The 26741-nt window shown below is 38.1% G+C and overlaps 1 protein-coding gene and 1 pseudogene across 4 annotated transcripts in view; both read left to right on the top strand.

Annotated features, from left to right (window-relative positions):
* Window positions 1-26741, top strand: part of ATP11C (ATPase phospholipid transporting 11C) — a 226948-nt gene that overhangs the window by 145562 nt on the left and 54645 nt on the right. For all 4 annotated transcript variants that reach the window (XM_059679783.1, XM_059679781.1, XM_059679780.1 and 1 more), the window contains exons 9-19: window positions 440-504; window positions 829-910; window positions 1849-1999; window positions 2595-2792; window positions 15997-16158; window positions 16788-16939; window positions 17791-17862; window positions 20173-20246; window positions 21976-22079; window positions 22507-22688; window positions 25006-25269. In XM_059679783.1, coding sequence (XP_059535766.1) covers window positions 440-504; window positions 829-910; window positions 1849-1999; window positions 2595-2792; window positions 15997-16158; window positions 16788-16939; window positions 17791-17862; window positions 20173-20246; window positions 21976-22079; window positions 22507-22688; window positions 25006-25269 — 1506 coding nt within the window. The remainder of the gene's footprint in view (window positions 1-439; window positions 505-828; window positions 911-1848; window positions 2000-2594; window positions 2793-15996; window positions 16159-16787; window positions 16940-17790; window positions 17863-20172; window positions 20247-21975; window positions 22080-22506; window positions 22689-25005; window positions 25270-26741) is intronic.
* Window positions 25452-25851, top strand: LOC132223286 (large ribosomal subunit protein eL34-like; annotated as a pseudogene).

A 26741-nucleotide genomic window follows, 5' to 3' on the forward strand; every position in this document is an offset into this window, starting at 1 on the left:
GCCTTTATACCATACTCAAAAGGAAGTAAAAGAAATGCCCAGTTGCCCAATGATCCCTCCAAAGACGGGTTTACTCTCCTCTCTATAAACATGTCAGTGTGTCTTTCCCACCTTGGTGTTTTATCTGTTACATTCTCTTTCTGTCTGCTGCTTTGTCCTGTTCACGTCTTTCTATGACTCATAATCCTTTTATCTCTCTGTGCATCTCTTTACCTCTGTGTGTTGCTGGCTACTCCTGTACTGTGCTTTTAACTGTGTTGTGCCCTGGAGTAACTTTAGAGGGAAGGGTCTTTCAGGTTGTCCTGGGGAGTAAGCATGTAATATAATTAGACAGATATATTCTGAACCCAGGACATAGACGTATGGGCGAAATATGTCCCCAAAGTTGATGGTGCTATTTATTGGACTGTTGGATAAGCTGTGTTCATTTTTTATTTAGGTCTTTGGGACCTGAAAATCTCTTGTTGAAAGGAGCTACACTGAAAAATACCGAGAAGATATATGGTGAGCAATTTTTAAGACATACCTACCAGAAATAGGCTTTATAAGCCTGTGCATAAATAGTGTGTGTTAAATTTTAACAGCAAATAACTGCCATTTAGTCTAAGCCTACTTTTAGGTGTTGGGAATTTATAAGATGGTAAACTACCTTGAAATATGATAAATAAATTATATATGATTAAAATTGTGCTATCAAGGATATAGCAACTGGTGAATAGAAGAGGGTTTAAAATTCCTGCTTTTATAGGATGAAAAAAAAATTGATAGTTCCAGTTGGATGAGGAGTTAGTTGTAACTTAGTTTTCATTTTATTCTGTTATTCCTTAGGAGTTGCTGTTTACACTGGGATGGAAACCAAAATGGCTTTGAACTACCAAGGGAAATCTCAAAAACGTTCTGCTGTTGAAAAGTTAGTATGCACTGCAGTTTCTTTAGTTGTTATTGAACTGAAGTAGTTACTTCTCAGCAATTACATTAAGAACCATAGTGAAAAAACAACATCAGTTATAATTGCAGCTACCATTTTGAGTACTTTTTATGTTCCAGAAACTGTGCTTAATGATTTGTATTTCTGATTTGGTGTAATCCTCTAAGTAGCTGTATGGAGTAATTCCCATTATCCTGTTCACTTTACAGATGCAGAAATCATCTCAGAGATAGGTGACTTACCTAAGCTCACATAGAAATTCAAGGCAGATTTTGGTTGAAATATAAATTTATTCCCTTTGCTTCTAGATAATGGTTTGGGGTCCTATAGTTGCTATATGTAAGGAGGTTCTACAACATAGATCATAGTCTCCAGGCAAATGTTGAAGTGGTACCTGGTAGACCTTCAAGCCGTCTGCCACTGGCATGGACCTAGCTATTGTTGGCATGGATATCAAGTACATCAGTGGCATCCTCTTCATAGCTCTACTTTCTGACTAAAAGAGTCGCACTAAGCTTGAGGATTGCACACTTGCTTTCCCACCCTCTAATCCAAGTCTGTAGGATTAAGGAAAACAGAGACAACCTACTCCTTCTATAAGGTAATGGTGTGTTTGCACCATTACCAATGAATAGGTGATGGTGTGTTTGCGTGTGTGTGTCCTGTCATGTTATAGGATCCTTATTAAATATGTGTTAAGCTAGTCAACCATTGCACTTTGGGGAGGATTGGTGATAAACAAACAGGTCAGGACTGGCTTTTCCATTTTACCACTTGAGAGTGATAATCATACATATAGGCTTGTGCTGTGGTAACACATCATACTCAGAAGAAGCTTTAGAAGACTGGATGATTTAAGTTATACCTGGTTGATATCTTAAGTAATTAGATGGTTTTTCAATCCATGTCTTATTTTTCAGGTCCATTAATCTCTTCTTGATTGTGTATTTATTTATCTTACTGACCAAAGCTGCAGTATGCACTATTCTAAAGTATATTTGGCAAAATACCCCATACAATGATGAACCTTGGTATAACCAAAAGACCCAGAAAGAGCGGGATACTTTGAAGGTACTTTGTTTTATGTTTAAAATTTTAACTAGCACCTTGTTATCACACCACCCTTGATTCAAATGCTGCTCAAATTAATGGTTTTGTTGGTTTCTGGGTTTCCTCTTGGTTGTATGGTAACCCTAAGCCATTATGTGGTTTAAAAGTTTTAGAGTTTTGTTTTATTTTGATTTGGGTATCTATGCTTGTTTTAGCTCTTTCAGAGTTTTGAACAATTGGGCAAGAAGCTGGCATATAAATACAGTATGAGCTTGTGATATATCATGGAAGGAGCAAAATAAATGCCTACATAGAAACTTTGCTTCCATATTACTAGCTTGGGGTAGGAGGAGCACACAACATAAGGAAGTGAAGAAGTACTAGTATGGAGTCAAAAGGTACATTCACTGAAGAATAATGACAAAATTAAGGGTGTTTTCACATACTGTGATAATAAGTTTGACCAATGATATAGTGTCTTTGGGAAGTTGTTTCAGTGTAACAAGACAGGCTTTCAGCATCGAAATAAAAAGATAGAAACTTAACTAGTTCTTTATATTACACTTGTTTAATGGAAGTACATTTAATTAGCATAAACTTTTTTTTGTTGTTTTAGGTTTTGAAAATGTTCACCGACTTCCTATCATTTATGGTTCTGTTCAACTTTATCATTCCTGTCTCCATGTATGTCACAGTAGAAATGCAGAAATTCTTGGGCTCCTTCTTTATTTCATGGGATAAGGACTTTTATGATGAAGAAATTAATGAAGGAGCCCTGGTTAACACATCAGACCTTAATGAAGAACTTGGTCAGGTTAGAACTTATTTTTACTTAAAATAAATTAATATAGTTAAAATATATTTTCTTGTAGTCTGGATTACCAATGTATGTGACCATATCGTGTTTGGGAATGTGAATCAAAACAAAAAATGTATACAGACATACCTTGAAGGCAAGCAATGTTTCCATAGCTATAGCATCAGTTATTTTGCTGGCATTTTGGAGAAAGATCCCAATATGTATTGAATTTAAATGTTACAGAAATTCTCTTTAAAACTTGATGTTGTTAGATTATGGGTTATTGCTTTGGAACAGGAAACATGTGGTCTTCATCACCATCTATAACTATTTGGGGATAGAATATGGGATAGCAAATAAAACTATTTTGTAAATGTGTTTTGTTCCATAAGCTAGATTGACCAGAGTTGTCTTGTTGGCATTTTCTTAGAATATTTCTGGTCAGATGGATATAGACCAGAAAGCAGTTATTTATTCCAGTTCAAAATTTTGAATGAAGGGAAAATGTGAGGGTATGCACTCCTCAAAATGTTTTTTGCTCTATATACCAATGTAGCCCAAGCTTTCACCTTGTTTCTAACCCAAGAACATTTGTTTTCCAATGCAATGCAATCTAGCTGTAATTCTTCAAGTGATGACTTCCTAGGTGCTTTTTAAATCAGTATTGAGAGAGTTTTTCCCTTTGTCTGAATTTACTGTGATGTGTAATTTTCACAAGCTGAGGAAACTTTTTGGCTTCATTTAATTCTCATATTTATAATGTCAGGGATGTGGAAATGTCATTTCTGTGTCTGTGAGATACAAATTCAATGGAACTGTGTGGGTGAAACAGGGCCTCAAATTTGTTTTGAATGGTGCTAATTTGCATCTACACCTCTAAACTGTCTTACTGAATTTAGTACTCCTCCACCCATCCCCCATCTCTTATTTCTGTTGTTTATACAACCTTGACCTAAATCAAAGTACCCTCTTGACATCTACAATCACAAGGGTGAAAGAACTCTCCAGATTTTGTTGAAACCTGACTTTGGGACTCCAGGATCCCAAACCATGGAATCTGCATCCCACAGTGATACTTAGTCACCAAGGATACAACAAGAAATAAATGAATGAATACTTTTCCCTTCGATATTGTTCCCAGAAGATTTCTCTCTTTTATTTGAGTTTAATGTTTTTTATTCAAGGGAAAACAATCCATGGATTGGGTACGTACAGTGCCTCCCAAGCAGTGGGGCCCTCTGCCAGAGGGATTTGGGGCTCGTTTCTAGAGCTTTAGGATTGGCTAGAAGGGCGGGGATTTCCTTCTAAGGCCAGCAAATCCTGTTTTCCAGGGTGAGGTGAGCTCACTAATGCTGAGTTGGAGGATGATCAGTGGTCTCTGTTCGCTTTCCTTCCAGGTGTTCCCTTTGCATGCAGGCTGACTTAGGTTTAGATTTGTGACCTGGGCTGGGCCCCTGAGGTGACATCCAGTGTATGGGTCCCAATATGCAAATCGACTTTATCAGAAGCAAAGGAAGACCCTTTCTTAGCTAACACAGCCATGCTCTCAGAGTGACTCAACAGTCACCCAGTCACCCTAACTCTTACCTTCCTCAGAGGCATTCATCCGGTGCTCCCCACCCCCCCCCCCCCCACCCCGCCTCGTTCTGTGGCTTTGGCTCTTTTTCAATATTTTCCTTTCATTTCCTGACTCAGCCTGAGAGAGGCATTCTTATTGGGCCAGGTCCAGGCCATGTAGCAATCCCTCTCACTAAGTCACCTCCAGAGGGCGCTGCCTCTATAGAGATTTGTGATTCCCAAAGAGGAGAGGAGCATCAGCTAGACCTCCTGCACAGACGGCAGCCAGAGTCACCTGCTGACATTATCTTTTTACTTACTCAGCCTGGACAATGCGCACCCAGGCTTTAGAACAGGTGCAAAACCTACAAGATTACCTCCACTGTAAAAGCTCCCCCCGCATCCCCAGGCGGAATTAGCAGCTGGCTCCTTTGTGGTCTTGTGTTTTCACAATTTCTGGACTAGTTGCATTTTGTAGTAATATAGTTAAAAAAACTGGGAGCAGGGGACAAGGGGATAGAAACATCTCTGGTAGGCAAAATGCGCTCAGACTGAAGGTTCCTAGAAGGTGCCTCTTTTTTTTATTGCTTAAAATATTACAACGAGTAGTACATTTGTCTCCTTCCCCCCCCCCCAACCTTCCCCCAGCCTCCCCTACCCCCCAGTATCTTGCGTCCATTGGTTATGCTTATATGCATGCATACAAGTCCTTCGGTTGATCTCTTAACCCCCCCAACCCTCCCCAGCCTTCCTACTGTAGTTTGACAGTCTGTTTAATGCTGCTCTGCCTCTGTATCTATTTTTGTTCATCAGTTTATAATGGTCTTTATTATCCATAAATGAGTGATATTATGCGGTATTTTTCTTTCACTCACTGGCTTATTTCACTTAGCATAATGCTCTCCAGTTCCATCCATGCTGTTGCAAATGGTAAGAATTCCTTCTTTTTACAGCAGCATAATATTCCATTGTGTATATGAACCACAGTTTTCTAATCCATTCATCCGATGATGGGCACTTACGTTGTTTCCAAATCTTAGCTATGGTAAATTGTGCTGCTATGAACATAGGGGAGCATATATCCTTTCTGATTGGTGTTTCTGGTTTCTTGGGATATATTCCTAGCAGTAGGATCACTGGGTCAAATGGGAGTTCCATTTTTAACTTTTTGAGGAAACTCCATACTGTCTTCCATAGTGGCTGCACCAGTCTGCATTCCCACCAGCAGTGCACGAGTGTTCCTTTTTCTCCACATCCTTTCTAGCACTTGTCATTTTTTGATTTGTTGATGATAGCCAGTCTGACAGGTGTGAGATGGTACCTCATTGTTGTTTTGATTTGCATCTCTCGGATGATTCATGACTTGGAACATGATTTCATATGTCTCTTGGCTTTCTGAATGCCCTCTTTTGAAAAGTGTCTATTTAGGTTCTTTGCCCATTTTTTGATTGGATTGTTTTTCTTTTGTTAAGTTGTATGAGTTCCCTATAAATGTTGGAGATTAAACCCTTATCGGTGATAACATTGGCAAATACGTTCTTTCATGCAGTGGGCTTTCTTGTTGTTTTGTTGATGGTTTCTTTTGCTGTGCAGAAACTTTTTATTTTGATGTAGTCCCATTTGTTTATTTTCTCTTTAGTTTCCAATGCCCTACGGCAGTCATCGGCAAACTGCGGCTTGCGAGCCACATGCGGCTCTTTGGCCCCTTGAATGTGGCTCTTCCTAAGCCTTAGGGGTACCCTAATTAAGTTAATAACAATGTACCTACCTATATAGTTTAAGTTTAAAAAATTTGGCTCTGAAAAGAAATTTCAATCATTGTACTGTTGATATTTGGCTTTGTTAACTAATGAGTTTGCCGACCACTGCCCTAGGAGATGTATCGGTGAAGAAATTGCTTCGGCATATGTCTGAGATTTTGTTGCCTTTGAATTCCTCTAGTATTTTTATGGTTTCCCAACTTACATTTAAGTCCTTTATCCATTTTGAGTTTATTTTTGTGTATGGTGTAAGTTGGTGGTCTAGTTTCATTTTTTTGCATGTATCCAATTTTCCCAGCACCATTTATTGAAGAGACTGTCTTGACTCCATTGTATGTTCTTGCCTCCTTTGTCAAATATTAATTGAGCATAGTGGTTTGGGTTGATTTCTGGGTTCTCTATTCTATTCCATTGGTCTATATGTCGTTCTTGTGCCAGTACCAGGCAGTTTTGAGAACAGTGGCTTTGCAATACAGCTTGATATCTGGTATTGAGATCCCACCTACTTTGTTCTTCTTTCTCAGGATCGCTGCAGCTATTCGGGGTCTTTTTTTTATTCCAGATGAATTTTTGGAGAGTTCTTTCTAGGTCTGTGAAATAAGTCGTTGGTATTTTAATGGGAAGTGCGTTGTATTTATAGATTGCTTTCGGTAGTATGGGCATTTTAATGATGTTGATTCTACCAATCCATGAACATGGTATGTTCTTCCATCTGTTTATGTCTTCCTCTATCTCTTTGTTCAGTGTCCTATAGTTTTCTGAATAGAGGTCTTTTACCTCTTTAGTTAAGTTTATTCCTAGGTATCTTAATTTTTTTGGTGTGATGGTAAATGGGATTGCTTTTTTAGTCTCTCTTTATGTATGCTCATTATTGGTGTATAGAAATGCCATAGATTTCTTGGTGTTAATTTTGTATCCTGCTACATTGCCGAATTCATTTATTAAGTCTAATAGTTTTTTGATGGAGTCTTTAGGGTTTTTTATGTACAATATCATGTCATCTGCGAATAAGGACAGTTTTACTTCTTCATTTCCAGTTTGGATGCTTTTTATTTCTTCTTCTTGTCTAATCGCAATGGCTAATACTTCCAGTACTATGTCGAACAGGAGTGGTGAGAGTGGGCATCCCTGTCTTGTTCCTGTTCTTAGGGGAAATGCTTTTAGTTTTTGCCCATTGAGTATGATGTTGGCTGTGGGTTTGTCATATATGGCTTTTATTATGTTGGGGTATGTTCCTTCTATTCCCACCTTGCTGAGAGTTTTTATCAAAAATGGGTATTGGATTTTGTCAAATGCTTTTTCTGCATCAATTGATATGACTATGTGGATTCTTTTCTCTCAATTTGTTTATGTAATGTATCACGTTTATTGATTTGCGGATATTGTACCGTCCTTGCATCCCTGGGATAAATCCTACTTGGTCATGGTGTATGATCTTTCTGATGTACTGCTGGATCTGATTTGCTAAGATTTTGTTGAGGATTTTGGCATCTATGTTCATGAGGGATATTGGCCTGTAATTCTCTTTCATTGTGTTGTCTTTACCTGGTTTTCGTATTAGGGTGATGCTGGCTTCATAGAATGAGCTTGGAAGTGTTCCTTCCTCTTGGATTTTTCGTAGTAGTGTGAGGAGGATAGGTTTTAGTTCTTCCTTGAATGTTTGGTAAAACTCCCCTGTGAAGCCGTCTGGTCCTGGGCTTTTGTTTGCTGGAAACCTTTTGATGACTGCTTCAATTTCTTCCATAGTTATTGGCCTGTTGAGATTTTTAGATTCTTCCTGATTAAGTTTTGGAATGTTGTATTCTTCTAGGAATATGTCCATTTCCTCCAGGTTGTGTAGTTTGTTGCAGTAGAGTTGTCCATAGTATTTTTTAACAATCATTTGTATTTCTGTGGGGTCTGTTGTTATTTCGCCTCTATCGTTTCTGATTTTGTTTATTTGGGTCCTCTCTCTTTGCTTCTTGGTGAGCCTGACTAGAGGTGTATCAATCTTGTTTATCCTTTCACAGAACCACCTCTTGATTTCATTGATTTTCTGTATTGTTTTTTTTGGTGTCTATGTCATTTATCTCTGCTCTAATCTTTATTATGTCCTTCTGCTCACTCTGGGCTTTTCTTGTTGCTCTCTTTCTAATTCTTTGAGTTTTAGGGTTAGGTAATTTATTATCATTGTTTCTTGTTTTTTGCAGTAGGCTTGTAGTGCTATGAACTTCCATCTCAAGACTGCTTTCGCTGTGTCCCATAAGTTTTGGATTGTTGTGTTTTCATTGTTGTTCGTTGCAATGCTGTTTTTTATTTCTTCTTTGATCTCTCTGGTAACCCAGTCATTATTTAATAGCATGCTATTTAGTCTCCATGTGTTTGATTTTTTTGGATTGTTTTTATTTTAGTTGATTTCCAGTTTTATGCCATTGTGATCTGAGAAGATGCTTGATATGATTTCTATCTTCTTGAATTTGAAGAGACTTTGCCTGTGACCCAATATATGGTCTATCTTTGAAAATGACGCATGTGCACTTGAGAAGAATATATATTCTGTGGCTTCAGGGTGAAATGTTCTGAAGATGTCAGTTAACTGCATCTGATCTAGTGAGTCATTTAGGATTGATATTTCTTTGCTGACTTTTTGTTTAGAGGATTTGTCCAATGTTGATAATGGGGTATTAAAGTCCCCTACTATGATTGTATTGCTGTCATTCTCTCTCTTGATCTCCTCGAGAAGTTTTCTTACGTATTTGGGTGCTCATATATTGGATGTGTATATGTTTACCAGGGTTATTTCTTCTTGTTGGATTGCGCCCTTTAGTATTATGAAGTGGCCTTCCTTATCTCTTTTTATGTCCTTCACTTTGAGATCTAATTTGTCAGATATAAGTATTGCTACCCCAGCTTTTTTTTCATTTCCATTTGCCTGAAAAACCTTTTTCCATCCTTTCACCATCAGTCTGTGTGGGTCTTTTTTTCTGAGGTGGGTTTCCTGTAGACAGCAGATATATGGGTCATGTTTTCTTATCCACTCAGTTACCCTATGTCTTTTGATTGGGACATTTAATCCATTTACATTTAAAGTTATTATTGATAGATACTTGTTTGTCGCCATTTTTATTCTTTACCCCTGTGTTCCTTCTTCGTTTCCTATTTTTTCTTTTTACAGCCAACCCTTTAGCATTTCTTGCATTGCTGGTTTGGTGGTAATAAACTCCCGTAGTCCTTTTTTGTCTGTGAAGCTCCTGATTTCACCCTCAATTTTGATTGATAGCCTTGCTGGGTACAGTATTCTTGGATTCAAACCCTTCCTTTGCATGACTTTGTATATTTCATTCCATTCCCTTCTTGCCTGATGTGTTTCTGTTGAGAAATCATTCGCTAGTCTGATGGGGGATCCTTTGTAGGTAACTTTCTGTCTCTCTCTGGCCGCTTTTAAAATTCTTGCTTTGTCGTTGGTGTTTGCCAGTTTAATTACAATGTGCCTTGGTGTCGGTCTTTTGGGGTTCATTTTGTTTGGGACTCTGTGATCTTCTTGGATTTGTGTGAGTTTTTTCTTTCCTATATCAGGGAAGTTTTCTGTCATTTTTTCAAACAGGTTTTCTATTCCTTGCTCAGTTTCCTCTCCTTCTGGCATCCCCATTATGCGGATGTTGTTTCGTTCCGTGTTGTCCCAAAGTTCTCTTACGCCCTCCTCCTGCTTTTAATTTGTTTTTCTAGAAGCTGCTCTGCTTGGGTATTTTTTCTTACCTTGTCTTCTAGCTCACTGATATGGTCCTCTGCTTCTTCTAGTCTACTGTTGATGCTTTCTATTGAGTTCATTATAGCAGTGATGTCATTTTTCATTTCTTCTTAGTTCTTCTTCATTTCCTCTTGGTTCTTACACATATTGTTGAATTGGTCTTCCATTCTTTTCATCCACCTTATGACCATTTCTCTGAATTTTTTGTCTTACAGGTTGCTTGCCTCCATTGCCTCCATTTCATTTACTTCCTTTTCTGGTGATGCCTGTTTTTTCTTTCATATGTGGGCTGTTTCTTTGTCTCCCCATGATCTCTCTTCTCCAGGTGTTTGGTTATGTAGTTCTCTCTGCTGCGTTGATTTAAAGGCACAAAATACAACACAACAAGGCACAACGCACAAGGCACTAAACACAAATGTATTCACGATACTAATAACCCCAAATAAAGGTGACCACCAGAGCAAAGAGAATTAGGGGATAAGGAAGAAAGAAGAGAAAAAGAAAAAAGAGAAAAAGAAAAAAAAAGGAGTGCAAAAAAGAAATTGGGAAAAGGGGGAAAAAAGTAAGAGAGAAAAGAAAGAGAATGAAATAGAAGATGGGAAGAAACTATATGGGGAGAAAACTCCAGTAGAACAGCCACTAATCCCAACAAATTCCAGCAACAGATCCCTAGAGATGAATGCAAACTACAAACAACCATTAATATCAAGCGAGGCGAGGGAAAACAGAAGCAAAAAAATAACCAGAAAAAAAAAACCAACAGAATAATAAAAAGCAAAAGCAAAATAATCTCACAAACAAGCATAAAAAAACCCAGTACTCAACAATCAAGCAAACAACAACAAAACGGCAGAGAGAAAAAAAAATTGGATAGTGAAGAAAGAGAAGAGAGAGGTGTATATGGATTTAGAGCAGGGGATTGGAAATTAGATATATAAGTAGGGTGAAATTTTAACAGGGGGTAAAAAGAAGAAATAGGGAAAATCTAAAGCAGGAATAGGGTAAGAGAAACAGGACAACAAAAGGGGAAAAGTGAGGAATAGAGTTTTGGCATAAAGGTAAAGTTGAGGTAGTGTAAAATGATGCTAAAGGAAAGATGAAAATAGAATGTAGAACACTAATCCCAAAATAAAATAAAGAGAAAATAAAATGACACTTTAAAAAAGGGTAAAATGGTAGTAGTAATAATACTGGTTAAAAATAAAAATGTAGTAATTAAAAATGTAAAATCAGGTGATGAAAAAAGAAAAAAAAATTAGTTTCTTAAGTAAAAGGTGAAAAAAAAATAGAAAAAAATAATGTGCAGCAGTGAAGGTCCTTCACTTCTTCTGCTCTTCTGTTTGGCATGCCTTAGTCCTGTCAGGTATTCAGGAGAGTGTTGAAGTTCTCTGCGATACACTGTTCTTCCGTGTTGTAAACCACAGTCCTGATTTTAAAGCAGGCAGTATCTGTTTCCCAGACTGCCCTTATTTGTGTTTACAGAAGAGTCAGTTTATGGTTCAGCCCCTGGGTGGCAGTGTTTCTGGATTGACCTCCGAGGCTATAAGTCCTCTCTAGCCAGTAGTTAGGTTTTGTTTTCCCTATCACACTTAATACTGGTTTGGGAGAGTCAACTGCCTCAGAGCTGGTTCTTTGGTCATTATTCCCCGCTCTGATTCCCAGGTTCCACAAAAACAACTTTCCCCTGCAGTCTCTGTGAGTGACCCCAATTGGGCAATCCTATGTATTGGGTCTTTATCAAACGGAAAGATTTAAGGGGGAGAAAAAAAAAGAGCCTGAGAAGGTGCGCAAATTTGCACCCCTCCATAGTCCAGCTCTGTGTGCAGTCTTCAGCACATCCTCTCTCCCCTGGCACTAAGCAGTTGGCACACTGGCAAAATCCGAGGCTGCCTTTTTTGCACCCATTCCAGCTATGGGCTTATGTTTAGAGTTCCCTTCTGCCAGCAGCCCTGCGGGACCCCTTCCACACTCGCAGATCACGCTGGCCCCAATGGCCGCGGACTTTGTGGGGCGCAGACTATCCCCCATGCGCGTTCCTCTCTCCAATCTGAATTGCAAACTGCACCTTTATCTAGGCGAAATCTGACCTTTCTGTGAGGAGGAGTAGGGCTTGTCTGAGTCCATGTATTCGCGCTGCTTGAGATCAGGTGTTCCTGGGTTAGTAGCTGATCCCTGAATGCCATGGTTTCAGGGTCTCTGGATGTATACGCTTCTAATATCAGCCACTCAAGATGGCACGGTATCCGCGGCTGAGCTGGCTGCTCCAGGAGAGATTTCAGCGGCAGTGGAGGCTGCCCAGTTAGGGGAGCCCGATCAGGCAGTCTCCAACAGTCCCTTTTCTCCTGGAGTCCTCTGCCTTTCCTGGCTGCAAACTGTCTCCCAGCTGAATCTACTCTGCCAATTCGGGCTGTTACTTGTTTCAGCTGCTCACCTTATCTGCTCCGGGACAAGGCACGGGCCACATCCGTCTATACCGCCGCCATTTTGTCTCTCCTCAGAAGATTTCTTTTGTGAGTTCAGCTGGGACAGCTGACATTGGCCTTTTTAAACTAGAATTTTTTATTCAGGGCCAGAACTATATGAGTAGAACTACTCTAGTCCCTATAAAAGGCATAAATTTGCAGCATTTTTGCATGAAAAACAAACATTAAGTTACAAAAATTAAGCCACATCTGCTGAACATTTTCCTGACAGGTGATTTATTTAAGTAGATCCAGTGCCTGGCTGTGTAGATTAACCTACCCAAAGATGAACTTGGCTAGCTAGCCCCAGGCTAATACAAGTAAAGCATACAGCCTTCCACATGAGATGCTTAATGCTCACCAGAGACAGGCAAGATATCCAGGCCATGTTCCACTTGATGAGACTCTTATGTCTTTTCAGATCTGCACTTCAGCAGATCCTATGTTACCTATGGGAATGTAATCCCTATCATTTAGACTGAATTCACACTGCAGAAAGTTAAGTGGGGGTTTGGGGAATAATCTGGTAAATTTGATCGGTGTAAAGAAACTAGTCTTCATTTCATCCACTACTTCTTTATCCAACCAAAACCTGCTTTTTTGGGTGTGATTTTCATTTAATTAATATAGCCAGACCACTACCTCAATTTATACAGAGAACAACAAACTTGCCATCATTGTCAGGTTATATATGTAGAAACTACCCGAATGAAAATGTAAATAAGTCTTGAAATAGTTTCTTAGGTCATTTAGCTTTCAATGGAATGGTATACACAAAATGAAATATAACCAGTTTCCTCTTTGATGAGTCATAATTTAAGATATATAGGGCTTTTATGTTGCTAAAAGTAGTGTCATTTAGCCCTCTCTCTCCCTTAAATATCAATGTCATTGCAAACACTTGCTTACACTCTTTTGAAATGACCTATATGGTATTTTTTAAAATGGGAAGATATAAAAAAATAAAATGGGAAGATATGTTTAGGACAGTGTTTGACTTGAGAAACAAAGAAAAGTAGACTGCTCACTCAGTTCAGTTGGAAATGGATGGGGTCTTTTGATAAGACATCAGTCTTCTAGACAACCAAATGGTTTCTACCTTTCTTGAAGAAACAAAAAAAAACCGTGGAGCTAGCCTCCTTCTTTATATCCCCTCCCAGTCTTGTAGCTATGCTTAATGTTGTGCCTGAGTATATTCTGATTCCAACAGGTTAGTCCAGTGGTATGTATTGAACTTCCTTGTATGTAGGATATACTCTTGCTACTGAGGTTACTATTATAAAGTAAACAAGAAACCCTCAAGTTTTTCACCATTTAGTTGGGGAAATACACATGTCACTATGATCATGATAATTCAGAAATATTAGGGCATGTGGGATGATGGAAAAAGTCAGGTATTGTGTAATTATGCTCAAGTCAACAGCAATGGCAATCTACATCTATATAGCACATCATAGTTTACAAACATACTTATTGCTGAGCTTTATTTTGTAATTTTTACAGCCTTGTGCAGCAAATTTAGTTATTTAAGGTTCGTATATAAAGTTCAGAGAGATTAAGAGATTTTCCCCAAGGTCACAAAGTTAGTAGGTGCTGGAGCCAAGACTCCATTCCAAGTGTTCCATTACATTGATTGATATGAACATTGTTGACCAATTTTGAACTATGAAATAGGCAATTTTGTGTGTTCAACCTTAAGTTCAGGGTTCTTTCTACCTTAGAACATCTATCTCACTTTAGATCTTCTATCCATAATGAGATCGGTTTGAACTTACTGATAGAGAGAGGCCTTTTTTATCTGTTTTAAACCCACCATTAAAGAGGAAGAGGCTGTTGAGAGTCACGCAAGCAGCGGGCTCTCACTCTTTAGCCCTCTCTCCCTTAAATATGAGAATACATACTTTTTAATAACAGCCAATCCTCTCCCCCTTTCCTGAGTATAGGGCATATATTAGATCAGTGATTCTCAAAGTTGGATCCAGGAACCAGCAGCATTAACATCACTTGATAAATTACTATAAATTCACATTAATTGACCCTGCCCCAGAGCTACTGAATTAGAAACTTTGGGGATCGAGCCCACGATCTGAGCTTCAGTGAGCCCTATAAGTAAGTGTGATGCATACTACAGTTTGATAATTACTATATTAGGGTATAGTTTGTTTGTCTCTACCTGTGAGAATAATTGTATGCAGAGCCATACTACACAACCTATTAGTATATCGGCAAACAATTGTATTTTATATTTTTAAAACTACCACCTTTGGCACTCATAAAAGATTTCTTAATGGATTAATTCCCACCCTAGTCTAGGAGATGCTACAACACAGGACAGCCTTTAGGGGAAATGAAGGTTAATAATATTGACCAGAAAATAAAGCCCCATAGATTTTCATTTAACTAGAAAAACTCTAACAACACAGGAATAATACCACTTGGATTAATTTAAAGAGAGAATTCAAACTTGGCCTGCTAAGAGGACAAAAAGGAAAATTAGAAGGACATATTTGTACCATGCTGCTACTGTGAAAAGCTTTGAAAAATAATTAGAGAGCAACTGTTGCTGGAGTTCATCTCTTTCTGCCTTACATAATAGAAACCTTAATCTCATGCTTATTGCTTGTTCCTGTCAGCCCATAATTTTAACTATTTAAGCATAAATTGCTAAAAGGAGATAAAATTGTGGGTTTCCAAAAGCCAGATGTTATAAATAGAAGATAAAAACTGAGATAAAATGGAAATGCTCAAAATGGCTTATTTTACATGGAAAATTTACTTCATAAATTATTTTTCCATTATTTATGAAAGTATGCTTATACTTTAGCCTATCATAAAACTGCTTTTTTAAGTTTGGAACCTTTTTTGAGACATATCTGAAAATATTTAAAATTGGTTTTGATCATTATTGACTTACTGTGTACCATCTATATTCTGTAATTCTTATGTGTATTATATGAAACAATGCATTCCACTTCAATCCAATATATTTATAGAATATTTTATTTTTTAAGGAAAGATTTTATTATATCCCAGTTAGTTTAGGTTCCTATCATATATATATATTTGTATGTGTTTGTGCCTGTATGCACATAAAATAAATGGTCAGTATATTCTTGTTTCCCACTTGGAAAATTGATCTTCTTATGTAATTTCTTTTTCTTTTTAATCCTCACTGGATAATATTTTTTCCATTGCTTTTTAGAGAGAATGGAAGGGAGGGATAAAGGGGGAAGGAGAGAGAGAGAAACATCGATGTGAGAGACACATTGATTGGGACCCGGGATCAAACCTGCAACTGAGTTACTTGCCCTTGACCAGGAATTTAACCCGCAGCCCTGAGGTGCACGGGTCAATTCTCTAACTACTGAGCGCACCAGCCAGGGCTTTTATGTACTAGTAACTTCTTTACATAAAAAAGGCTAGGTGTTAAATTGAAGGGTCCTTGCTTTGATAAAATAGCCACATTCTTCCTTCCTATTAATCTTCTATATTATAATAGGTCTACTTTAGAAATGTGATACTGTTTCAGTGTCTTGAAAATACTCTTGTTTCTCATTCATTTAATAATATTGCTTCTGTAATTACCTTATATTTGACAAGAAGTCTTAGAAAAGATATTTTCTATGGGTGAGAAAATTGCTCTGCCTTACACCCAACTAAACATTAATCACACTGAACAAAGTTAAAATGTATGTTTATGTCCTTGTTTTTAGGTGGACTATGTATTTACAGATAAAACTGGAACACTCACTGAAAACAGCATGGAATTCATTGAATGCTGCATAGATGGGCACAAGTATAAAGGTGTAACTCAGGAAACTGATGGACTCTCTCAAACTGATGGACCTTTAACATATATTGATAAAGCAGATAAGGTGGCATTTTCTACATTGCCATTTTACTTTGAGAAATCAATCTATGTATCCATGTGTTAACCCTGCATAGTAGAAATGAATTTTAGCTTATGACAGACTTTTGAATAACCATTTGTTTCTTCTCTCATTTCATCTTTCTTGTTTTACTAACACCTCTGGAATCTGTAAACAAGTAGAGAAAATTATGGGAAATTACATTGGGTAAAATTAGACCTCCCTGTCTGTGTGATCATAAATTTTTTTGTGCTTTGTCTTTAAGATATGAGCTCTTCCAAGAATGATACCTAATTCAAATCATTTTAGTCCCTGGAGTGTCTAAGCAGTAAATGAATCAGAGTCTCCCTGCGCCTGAGCTATTGCCAGATTGTGAATTAGATACTGAATGAACTCTTTTAGGCAAGAAAAAGTCACCCCCTTGGGTATTAGGTAGCGCTACACTAACCTGAATGAGTTAACACAGCCCCTACGGTATGTTAGCTGAGAACCAGGAATGTTATTAGGAACTAGGAAGATATATAGCTCAGCCGAGTATTAAGAATTTATAAATTTCTGCTAACTCTGTTCATGGACTAGTTACCAAGTGATCAAGGTGAAAATAATAGTCATTTTTTATTGTTACTGTTTAACAGAATCGAGAAGAGCTCTTTCTGCGTGCCTTGTGTTTATGCCATACTGTAGAAATTAAAGTAAATGATGCTGTTGATGGAGCTACAGAATCAGCTGAATTAACCTATGTGGCCTCTTCACCAGATGAAATAGCTTTGGTGAAAGGAGCTAAAAAGTAAGCACATGAATGCATTCTAGAGGTCTGCTCTAGAGTGTCATACCTATAGTTAATAATACGGTATTTTAGTATCACAGGTGTTTGCATGTGTCCAAACTCATCAAATTGCATACATTAAATATGTGGAGTTCTTCATATATCAGTTATACCTCAATACAGCTGTTTTAAAACCCTGAGATACGTTGTTGAGAAATACATTAGCATTTTTGAAGAGTGAAAAAAAATGAAGCGCTTTCTCTACTTGTCCTGAGAAAGTGAAATCACAGGACAGGAGTTATTTTTTTCTCTCTGTTTGCTTCAGTAACCTTATCTTGTAAATATACTTATTCTTTAGTAAAAACTCAGACTCCTTAATCTGAAAGTTTAGGAAAAATTCCCAAACCCTAACCAATTAAGAGCAAAAAGAAAATAGTAATGCATAGGTGTAACTTGTATTACTATTTATGCATACCAGCCAGAAGTCTAAATGTTCATATTATATTTTTCAGATCATAACAGTGGTCACTTTTTGTACAACACACGTTATTTCTGAAGTGCTCCCAGCAATTTTGACATCATTTGGTAAAGATAGTCCCGTTTGACCCATGAGGGCCAAGATAATTAAGTGACTAAAAGGTCACGCAGTGTGTTAGTTACAGAATTGGATTTACAAATTGCCTCATTTTTGGTTACAATTTGTAACTGCTCATTGATTTGCTGTGTTATCATTTCAGCCAGTAAAGGGAAGATTATAGATTGATATTATATGAAAGAGAAGAAAACAATAAAAGATTACAAGTAATCCCAGTGCAAAGGAAAGGAATCATTTTTTAGAGATATACAAATGTCTTTTTTATTGTTTTTGACAGGTATGGGTTCACATTTTTAGGAACTCAGAATGGCTATATCAGAATAGAGAACCAAAGACAAGAAATAGAAGAGTAAGTAGCACTGTGTGTTTGTTTGTCACATCTTAATCCCACAGTCCACCTTAACTGAATATAGTAAGGGCAGCAAAGGAAATTGATTGCATCTACAAGTGTAGGACTCTGTTCTCCCAGTTCAGAGTTCTATGTAAATGTAGTTGGAGGAGGAGAAAGTTATTTTTTCATAGAATGGCAGAAACTGAGATTTGATGTGGAAATGATTCCAGTTTGGTTCATATATGGATCCAGTAGCCTGAATGAGAATCTGCCTGGACTTCCTTTCAGAAATTAAAATACCATTTCTGGTCTCCAACACATGCTGCAAGAAAAATCAGTGAACATGCATAAAACTTTATTTCCAGAAACCCACCAATAACTCTGGGATTTCAGGCCTAGCCAGACATGGCAGCTTTGGTGTTAGAAGCTTTGTCTTGGTCTAGATCAGTGGTTCTCAACCTGTGGGTCGCGACCCCTTGGGGGGTCAAATGACCCTTTCACAGGGGTTGCCTAAGACCATCGGAAAACACATACATAATTACATATTGTTTTTATGGTTAATCACTATGCTTTAATTATGTTCAATTTGTAACAATGAAATTGGGGGTCACCACAACATGAGGAACTGTATTAAAGGGTCGCGGCATTAGGAAGGTTGACAACCACTGTTCTAGATGATCAGGGTTAAGCCTCGGGGCAAGTATTTTAATGCATCAGTGTCTTCCCCTACGGAGACCTCAAGGAACAAAGCCACTTTAGCTTAAAGGCAGATTTGAATTAGGCTCTATGATTAATTTGAAGTCCTTCATCTGAAGTTGAAATTTAATTACCTGACTTTACATTCTGGCCCCTAACATCTCATGATGTAATACATGTAGATGCACCTTTAGGGAGGGATGCTCAGAAACCAGAGGAAGGCTCTTTGGCCTGACTGCCAAGAACCCAGAGTCATCATCTGTCCAGATTCTAACCAGTTTGCAGCCTGTGTCCCCATCTTGGCCAACACCAAATGAAATACTACATGTTTATGTTTTACACACACATATCCTCAAATAATGACCTCCTCCCTCCCATCAAAAACAAGCTTTGTGATATGTTTAGTACAAATGCTTGTATCCAAATTGTTTATTTTAAAAAAAAATCTTACATTTTTAAAATAATTAACTCATATTTTTACCTTTTTGCATCATTTCATTTGATTAATATAGCTCAGCCATTCACACACAGATCTGATCATATCATTCCACTGTTTAAACCTTTTAGTGGATTTCTATTGCTCTTTGGATAAAATCCCAAATCTGTGGCCCACAATGTTCTCATTTCCCAGCCCCTGCTTAGAGTCCTTACTATTCCCCTATCAATTAGATGTCAAGCCTTAGTGAACTACTGTATATTCCAACCATGGTCCATATGTAATCATACTCTTGTGCCTTTGCACATACTCTTTACTCAGAATGCCATGCTACTCTTTCTTCATCATAACACTTCTAGAGAACACAACTCAGGTACAACTATTTCCAGGAAGCCTTCCTTCGGATGTCTTCATTCTGCACACTCACATCTCCCCTATGAGTTCCTTTATTTATTACAGTTTTTGGCAGACTGGAAGGTAGTCATCTTATTACCTTACCCTCTGATTGCCTTATCAAATGAGGAGCCCTTTGAGGGAAGGGTCTGAGGAGATTCCTGTCTATTTTATAGCACCTAGCACTGTGCCTGACACATATTAGACATTCCATAGATGATTGAAATAATTGTCAGGGTGAGACTATTTCTAGATCCCTTCAGATATGGCTCGGTGGGACATCTTTTTGTCCCCTATTCCTATGTAGTCGCTCACTCCTTACATTTTAAATAATATAATGGGAAGATACAGATACCCCTTACCAACAATGGTATCCTCTGACAGCATGCTCTAAATGCAGAGACATTTCAAAAACACAGTAAAAATCCCCAGTTGTACACATAACTAGCACCCCTTACCCAAAGAGAAGAGCTTGGTTCATTAAAGATGTTTAACTATCTTAAGATATTTCTCTTGTGATTTATTTTTCCCGGTATGGTCTAGGTCAGGGGTGGGCAAACTTTTTGACTCGAGGGCCACAATGGGTTCTTAAACTGGACCGGAGGGCCGGAACAAAAGCATGGATGGAGTGTTTGTGTGAAGTAATATAAATTCAAAGTAAACATCATTACATAAAAGGGTACGGTCTTTTTTTTTTTTTTTAAGTTTTATTCATTTCAAATGGGCTGGATCCGGCCCGCGGACCGTAGTTTGCCCACGGCTGGTCTAGGTATTTTACTTTTCTCATTTTTCTTCTCATAAAGGTATGAACTTCTTCACACCTTAAACTTTGATTCTGTCCGCCGTCGTATGAGTGTTATTGTGCAGACTAAAGAAGGTATGCATTTTTGAAAAAATAACTTTTTCTCTTTTTCCATTTTAGATTTATATTTAATCAACAATTTCAAGGAAGAAAACATTAAATGTAGTAGTATATGATTACCTAACATATAAAGAAGTAGCTTCATATAGGCCTTCATGTATTTATATAAGTAAGCACATGTATTCACTTGTCAAATTGTCATTGGTAGAACCCCTGGTATGACAGTGTATGCCTTTTCTTGGAAACTGAGCTCTACTCAGTCATGGTTGTCCAAATAGGAACTGAAAGGGTGACTTTTTTGTTCTGGGTACTGACCAATCACCAATAATGTCTACATGCAATAGCTCAGTACGATTGTGGGGTTTGCAATTACTAGCCATAAAGTCCTTGAGTGTAGAGTTGCTGGTTATCCCTCCCTGACCTTCCTCATTCCCCATTGGGTTTACACTCCCTGGAGGCTGGTGAGCTAGAGGTAGCTAATGGCCAGCCTAATATGAAAGAGCATTGTAATTTTACTTCAGCACTCTGGCCTCTTTGACAGTCAAAAAGCTTGCCCTTTGCTTGCAAGGGAACCAGTGCCATCATCCCAGGGTTCCCCCGTATCTTTGGGAGGAGCCATGGTGGTCAAGATATCTTCTACTCGAATTCAGCAAGACTCATGAGAATTCTTCATTTGGGGCCTCTCAGAAACCTCTGCATCTATTTGTGTATGTGCATGTGTCTGTCTCTGGGTGGTTTTTTTCAAAATATCCTTGATTAATTGTCTCTGTGGTAATTTTTTCAAAATATCCTTGATTAATTTTCTAGTAATTTACTTTTTAGTATTAAATCTGTTGCAAATTCCTGAATGTGAGAATAGGAAGATACAGACAGACTCTTGAGGGAATGTATCCCACTTTATTCATACTTTTTGGTGTGACTGCAAATGAAAATGATTTAATTATGTTAATGTACAATTTGCTTTGTGACTTTTACACAAATTGGATGTGTGAGAGAAAATGAAAAAACAAACATTTTAAATACTTGCTGTTTTTACCTGTGCCCATGCACATATGCATTCTACTGCAAATGGTGAGATATCTGGGGAAGTGGTATGCCAAGGGCCTTAACATCAGAGCAATACTGTTATTTTTTAACTTGTTGGACTTAGCATTTTGCCTTATAAGGATGAAGTGTCTATCGTTATGCTCAACTATTACTATTTTCCTGAGTGCATGGACTGATATAAAGCTGTACTTGTGCTACTAAGTACAATGTATTCTCAACTGTCTTTTACAAAGCTAGTCTCAAGTTTCTGGTAAAAACCGTCAAGCCACTGTTTTAAAAGCTAATTTATATAGTTTATTTAAAATGAGTTTACCTTGTTTGAGATTAAGTTTGGTCCTTGACATCAGTAGATGCCACAGGTTGTCTTTAGACCATGGCTGACAACATTTTCAAAGATAATTCAGATGCACTTGACACAAGCATAGACTTTCATGATTCACTAGAAGGAAGTATATTTTAACAGAGGTGCGTGTTGTAAACTCTGAGTTATTACTTGTGTCCATATCGGTCTTAAGAGATGGTGAATGTTGTCCTGACAATGCAAAGGTCAAGCTATCTCATTCCATTTGGGTGAGCATTTCAAGGCAGGCTCAGGATACATAACAGCTGAGTGGGAATATCCACCCTAATCATTCAATGTAAAGTCCCAGTACAAGGCTTAAAATTCTAAGTCGACTACTTTGGTTTTTTATTTTAGGAGGCATACTTCTCTTTTGTAAAGGTGCCGACTCAGCAATTTTCCCCAGGGTGCATAATCATAACATTGAGTCAACCAAAGCCCATGTGGAACGAACTTCAATGGTGAGCCTTCACTCTAACCCCCCAAGAAATAGAGAAATGCTGGAAATGACTTATTTAAATATCTGTTTAAGTGAATTTTAGCTTCTCTTTATGGTTTATTTTCAGAATTGGGGCTTTAGTAATAGTGCTTACCATATTTTAATATAAAACATTTTTCTAGAGCAAGTTTCTCTTCAGAATTTGGAGCCTTAAAGACATTTCAAGAATGTATTATGTTCTGTGGTTGGGGGGGGTTGCCCCCAGAGATATTTTGTTATTTTGAACTTAATTGAATGTTACCTTTTTAGTTGTAATTTGTTCTTTTTTTAAAACTAAAAATATATCAGAATTTCTCTTTGTTTGGTAAAGTAAGAGTACTTAAAGAAAATGTGGTTTTTTTCCCCCTGTTATTATTTGGCTAACTAGAGATCTCCTACTTTGCTTCTAGGATGGGTATCGGACACTTTGTGTAGCCTTCAAAGAAATTCCTCCAGATGATTATGAAAGAATTGACAGACAGCTCGTAGAGGCAAAAATGGCCTTACAACAGAGAGAAGAAAAATTGGAAACAATTTTTGATGATATTGAGACAAACATGAATTTAATTGGAGCCACTGCAGTGGAAGACAAGTAACTAGAATATAATATTCTTGTTATTTTAATGACCAGCCATTTAGGGTGGTATCTGTTCAGATTAGTAATTTAATCTCAAATTTTGAAATCTTTGATTTTGCTTTGTCTACACACCAGATTGTGAACTATTCATGGGAATGATTATTAAGTTAATTATTTGTGAGTTAGAAGATGACTCTGTCATCTTTAAGGTCTTTTGAATACTTACTAAGCCATTCATTTATTTATGCAGATATTTATGAAATAGTCTTACTAGGCATAGGGCGCTTTGTGCTGAAAACATCGTTTAAGCTGAATTAGTGCCTGGTAGAATGGGTAAAATTTTTTAAAATATATTTTTATTAATTTCAGAGAGGAATGGAGAGGAAGAGAGAGATAGAAACATCAATGATGAGAAAGAAACGTTGATTGTCTGCCACCTGCATGCCCCTTAGTGGGGATCAAGCCCGCAACCTGGGCATGTGCCCTGACCAGGAATTGAACTGTGACCTCCTGGTTCATAGGTTGATGCTCAACCACTTAGCCATACCAGCCGGACAAGAATAAGTAAACTTTTGACTGAGATAAGCTGAAAGGAAATTTCAAGGTAGAGCAAATAATATGAGAGCTCATTCTAACCTGGTTTAACAGACTAGAGCTTGTTTTTGCATACTTTAAAATTATTTACTTTAATTATATAGGCTGAGCTCTGACAGACATAATTATAGGGCTCCAACAAGTTTTAGACTTAATATTGGAAGAGATTTTTAGAAATTATAAATGCCAATTGTTGAGACTTAACCAAACACAGTTACAAACATATATTTAGCCATATTGGAAGGTACTGCAATTCTAATGAAATCCATTTAGTTTAATTTCATTTTTATTCTTTTGACAAAAGGAATCAAAGAAAATATCATTCTCCTTTTATTCCTGCCTTTCAGAATTATGCGTAAACTAGAGGCCTGGTGCACAAAAATTTGTGCACTTGGGGAGGGGGGTCCCTCAGCCCAGCCTGTGCCCTCTCGCAGTCTGGGACCCCTCGAGGGATATCCACCTGCTGGCTTAGCCCACTTGCTAGGGGATTGGGCCTAAGCTGGCAGTCAGACATCCCTCTGGCAGCCCGGGAGCCCTCAGGAGATGTCCACTTGCTAGCGGGGAGCAGGCCTAGGCTGCGGTCGGACAACCTTAGTGCTGCTGAGGAGGCGGGAGAGGCTCTTGCCATCGCTGCTGTGCTGGCAGCCATCAGCCTGGCTTGTGGCTGAGCAGAGCTCCCCCTGTGGGAGCGCACTGACCACCAGGGGACAGCTCCTGCATTGAGCATCTGCCCCCTGGTGGTCAGTGTGTGTCATAGTGCCCAGTTATTCCCAGTGGTTCTGCTGTTAGGGTCAATTTGCATATTGTCCTTTTATTAATTATGATAGAGGCCTGGTGCATGGGTGGGGTCGGCTGGTTTGCCCTGAAGGGTGTCCCAGATCAAGGTGGGGGTCCCACTGGGGTGCCTGGCCAGCCTGGGTGAGGAGCTGAGGGCTGTTTATAGGCTGGCCATGCCGCCTGGCGACCCAAGCTCCTAGCCTCTCCTTTTTTTCTTTCTTTCTTTTTTTCTGGGATTTATTTATCTTCTATAATTGAAACTTTGTAGCCTTGAACAGAGCCCAGGCCAGCCAGGGCAGTCAGGAAGCTTGGGTTCCTCCATCGCCGTGGGCAACCCAGGCCGCCTGCTCGCTCCAGCTCCATGGCCACTGCCATCTTAGTTGGGTTAATTTGCATACTCGCTCCTGATTGGCTTGTGGACATGGCTTGAGCGTAGCAGAGGGATGCCTAATTTGCATGTTTCTCTTTTACTATATAGGATTCTCTTTCAGGATGGTTGGCTTTTCTGTTCTTAAAGCTCCTCAGGGATGATATTCACTAACTTCCCTCAATATCTTATTAGAATGTCTTTGGCCCTTTCTGTTTTAAACCATGTTAAGTATCTGTGTGGTGAGACATAATATAAAATTTAATATGCTAAAGTGACAATGAATAAGAATGCTTGGTGAGTTTCTGAATATTTTAGCTAAGAATGCTGATTCTCAATTCTGCCAGGATATCAGTTATATCAAGAGATGTCATGAATTTGTCCAAATCTCATTCTTTGAAATTCACTTTAATAAGTAAAACTGTGCCAGAGAGAACACTCTCAGAGCAGAGGATATATAAGAAAACCAACTGTGATAACATGTCAGGACTCCAGAAATGCTGTGTATTGTAAAAATATTCTCTTTAACAAGCCTTCTTGCAGAATCCCTGTTGGGAATTTTTGAGGATAACGAGTTTTCCTTTGTGTTCTCAGGCTACAAGATCAAGCAGCTGAGACCATTGAAGCTCTGCATGCAGCAGGTCTGAAAGTCTGGGTGCTTACTGGGGATAAGATGGAGACAGCCAAATCCACCTGCTATGCCTGCCGCCTTTTCCAAACCAGCACTGAGCTCTTAGAATTGACCACAAAAACCATTGAAGAAAGTGAAAGGAAAGAAGATCGATTACATGAATTGTTGATAGAATACCGTAAGAAGTTGCTGCATGAATTTCCTAAAAGTACTAGAAGCCTTAAAAAGTAAGAAAGTGCATCAGTTTCTTATATTTAGGCATTGGTACAGATATAAATCACAGCTTTTTATGCAGAAGGCTTTGTTTTTTTATTTATCATTCTTTGTTTGCAGGTATTTTATCCTTATAAATTAGAAACATTCCCTGAGGGCTCTTCTGGGGATGGTGACTTTAGTTTAGGTATTCACCATGGTCCAGCGTTTGACATCAGTCGGAGGCTGTCCTACAATACAGCCTCTAACAAAACGAGACTGTCCTGAACCCCTGGTAATAGAATTGTTTACCTTTATACCAAGAAGGTTGGGAAAGCACCAAAATCTGCATGTGGCATGTGCCCAGGCCGACTTCTCAGAGTTTGTACTGTGAGGCCTAAAGTTCTAATGAGGTTGTCTAAATAAAAAAAAACACATCAGCAGGGCCTGTAGTGGATCCATGTGTACTAAATGTGTCCGTGACAGGATCAAGTGTGCTTTCCTTATTGAGGAGCAGAAAATCATTGTGAAAGTGTTGAAGGCACAAGCACAGAGTCAGAAAGCTAAATAAATTTAAAAATGAAGCTTTTTTGAGTAATTAAAACACACACACAACATTCCCTGGGGATGTGGCTAATGGCCCAGTTGAAATTATTTGGTATTTCCTACCTCTAGTTTAAAAGAAAACTATGCACTTCTCAAGATTTATGAAACTAGTTCAGTTCCTCAATATTTAGGGCCTGGGTATTTAGCATTGCCGTTCTGGCCTGGTCCATGTTAATAAAAAAATACATCTTTTCACAGTCTATTAAACTGAATGTAATAAAACTGATCTCTGTAATAGTTTCCATATATTTTGAGACCCTGGAGCCATTTTCTGTGTTGATTTTCATGCCACAGAATTCCAAAGGTAACCAAATTCTTGTTGACATGGACACTTGGATTCCCAGATGCTTATGAAGAACTGTGGAACCCTCGGATCTCAAGGAAAGCCACAGATCCACAATAATTCAATGATATATTTTTCTAGAATTATCATTGACTAGGGCTTAGCCTTGTCTGAACCAATTATTGGAATTTACCTTGGCTTATAAGGAAATTGATTTCCTCTTTAGGATGTGCTTACACTAAATTCACAGACCCCTAGATAATACTGTTTTTCATTTCTTGAGCACCCCCTTTGTTCCAGGAACAGTGTTAAGTACTTTATATAATTATTCTCATTTAATCTTCACTACAATCTAGTAAGGCAATCTTATTTTCTTCAACTTACAGATAGGGAAACTAAGGCTTTGAGGTGGAATAAGTCTATCCAATTCCAGAGTCCATGCTATATCTTTAACAGCTATACTATATTGTCATCTTCATCTCCATTGTTTAAACAAACTTTAGAAATGAATACCACACATTCATGAGGCTATGGTCAATTCTAAAACAGCAGTTTTTCTTCTGGTATTTGGGCATCAATGAGAATAAATAGGTTTTTATGATTAAAGTTTTCTTCCTT

The sequence above is a fragment of the Myotis daubentonii genome, chromosome X (assembly GCF_963259705.1).
Source record: "Myotis daubentonii chromosome X, mMyoDau2.1, whole genome shotgun sequence".
Lineage (NCBI taxonomy): Eukaryota > Metazoa > Chordata > Mammalia > Chiroptera > Vespertilionidae > Myotis > Myotis daubentonii.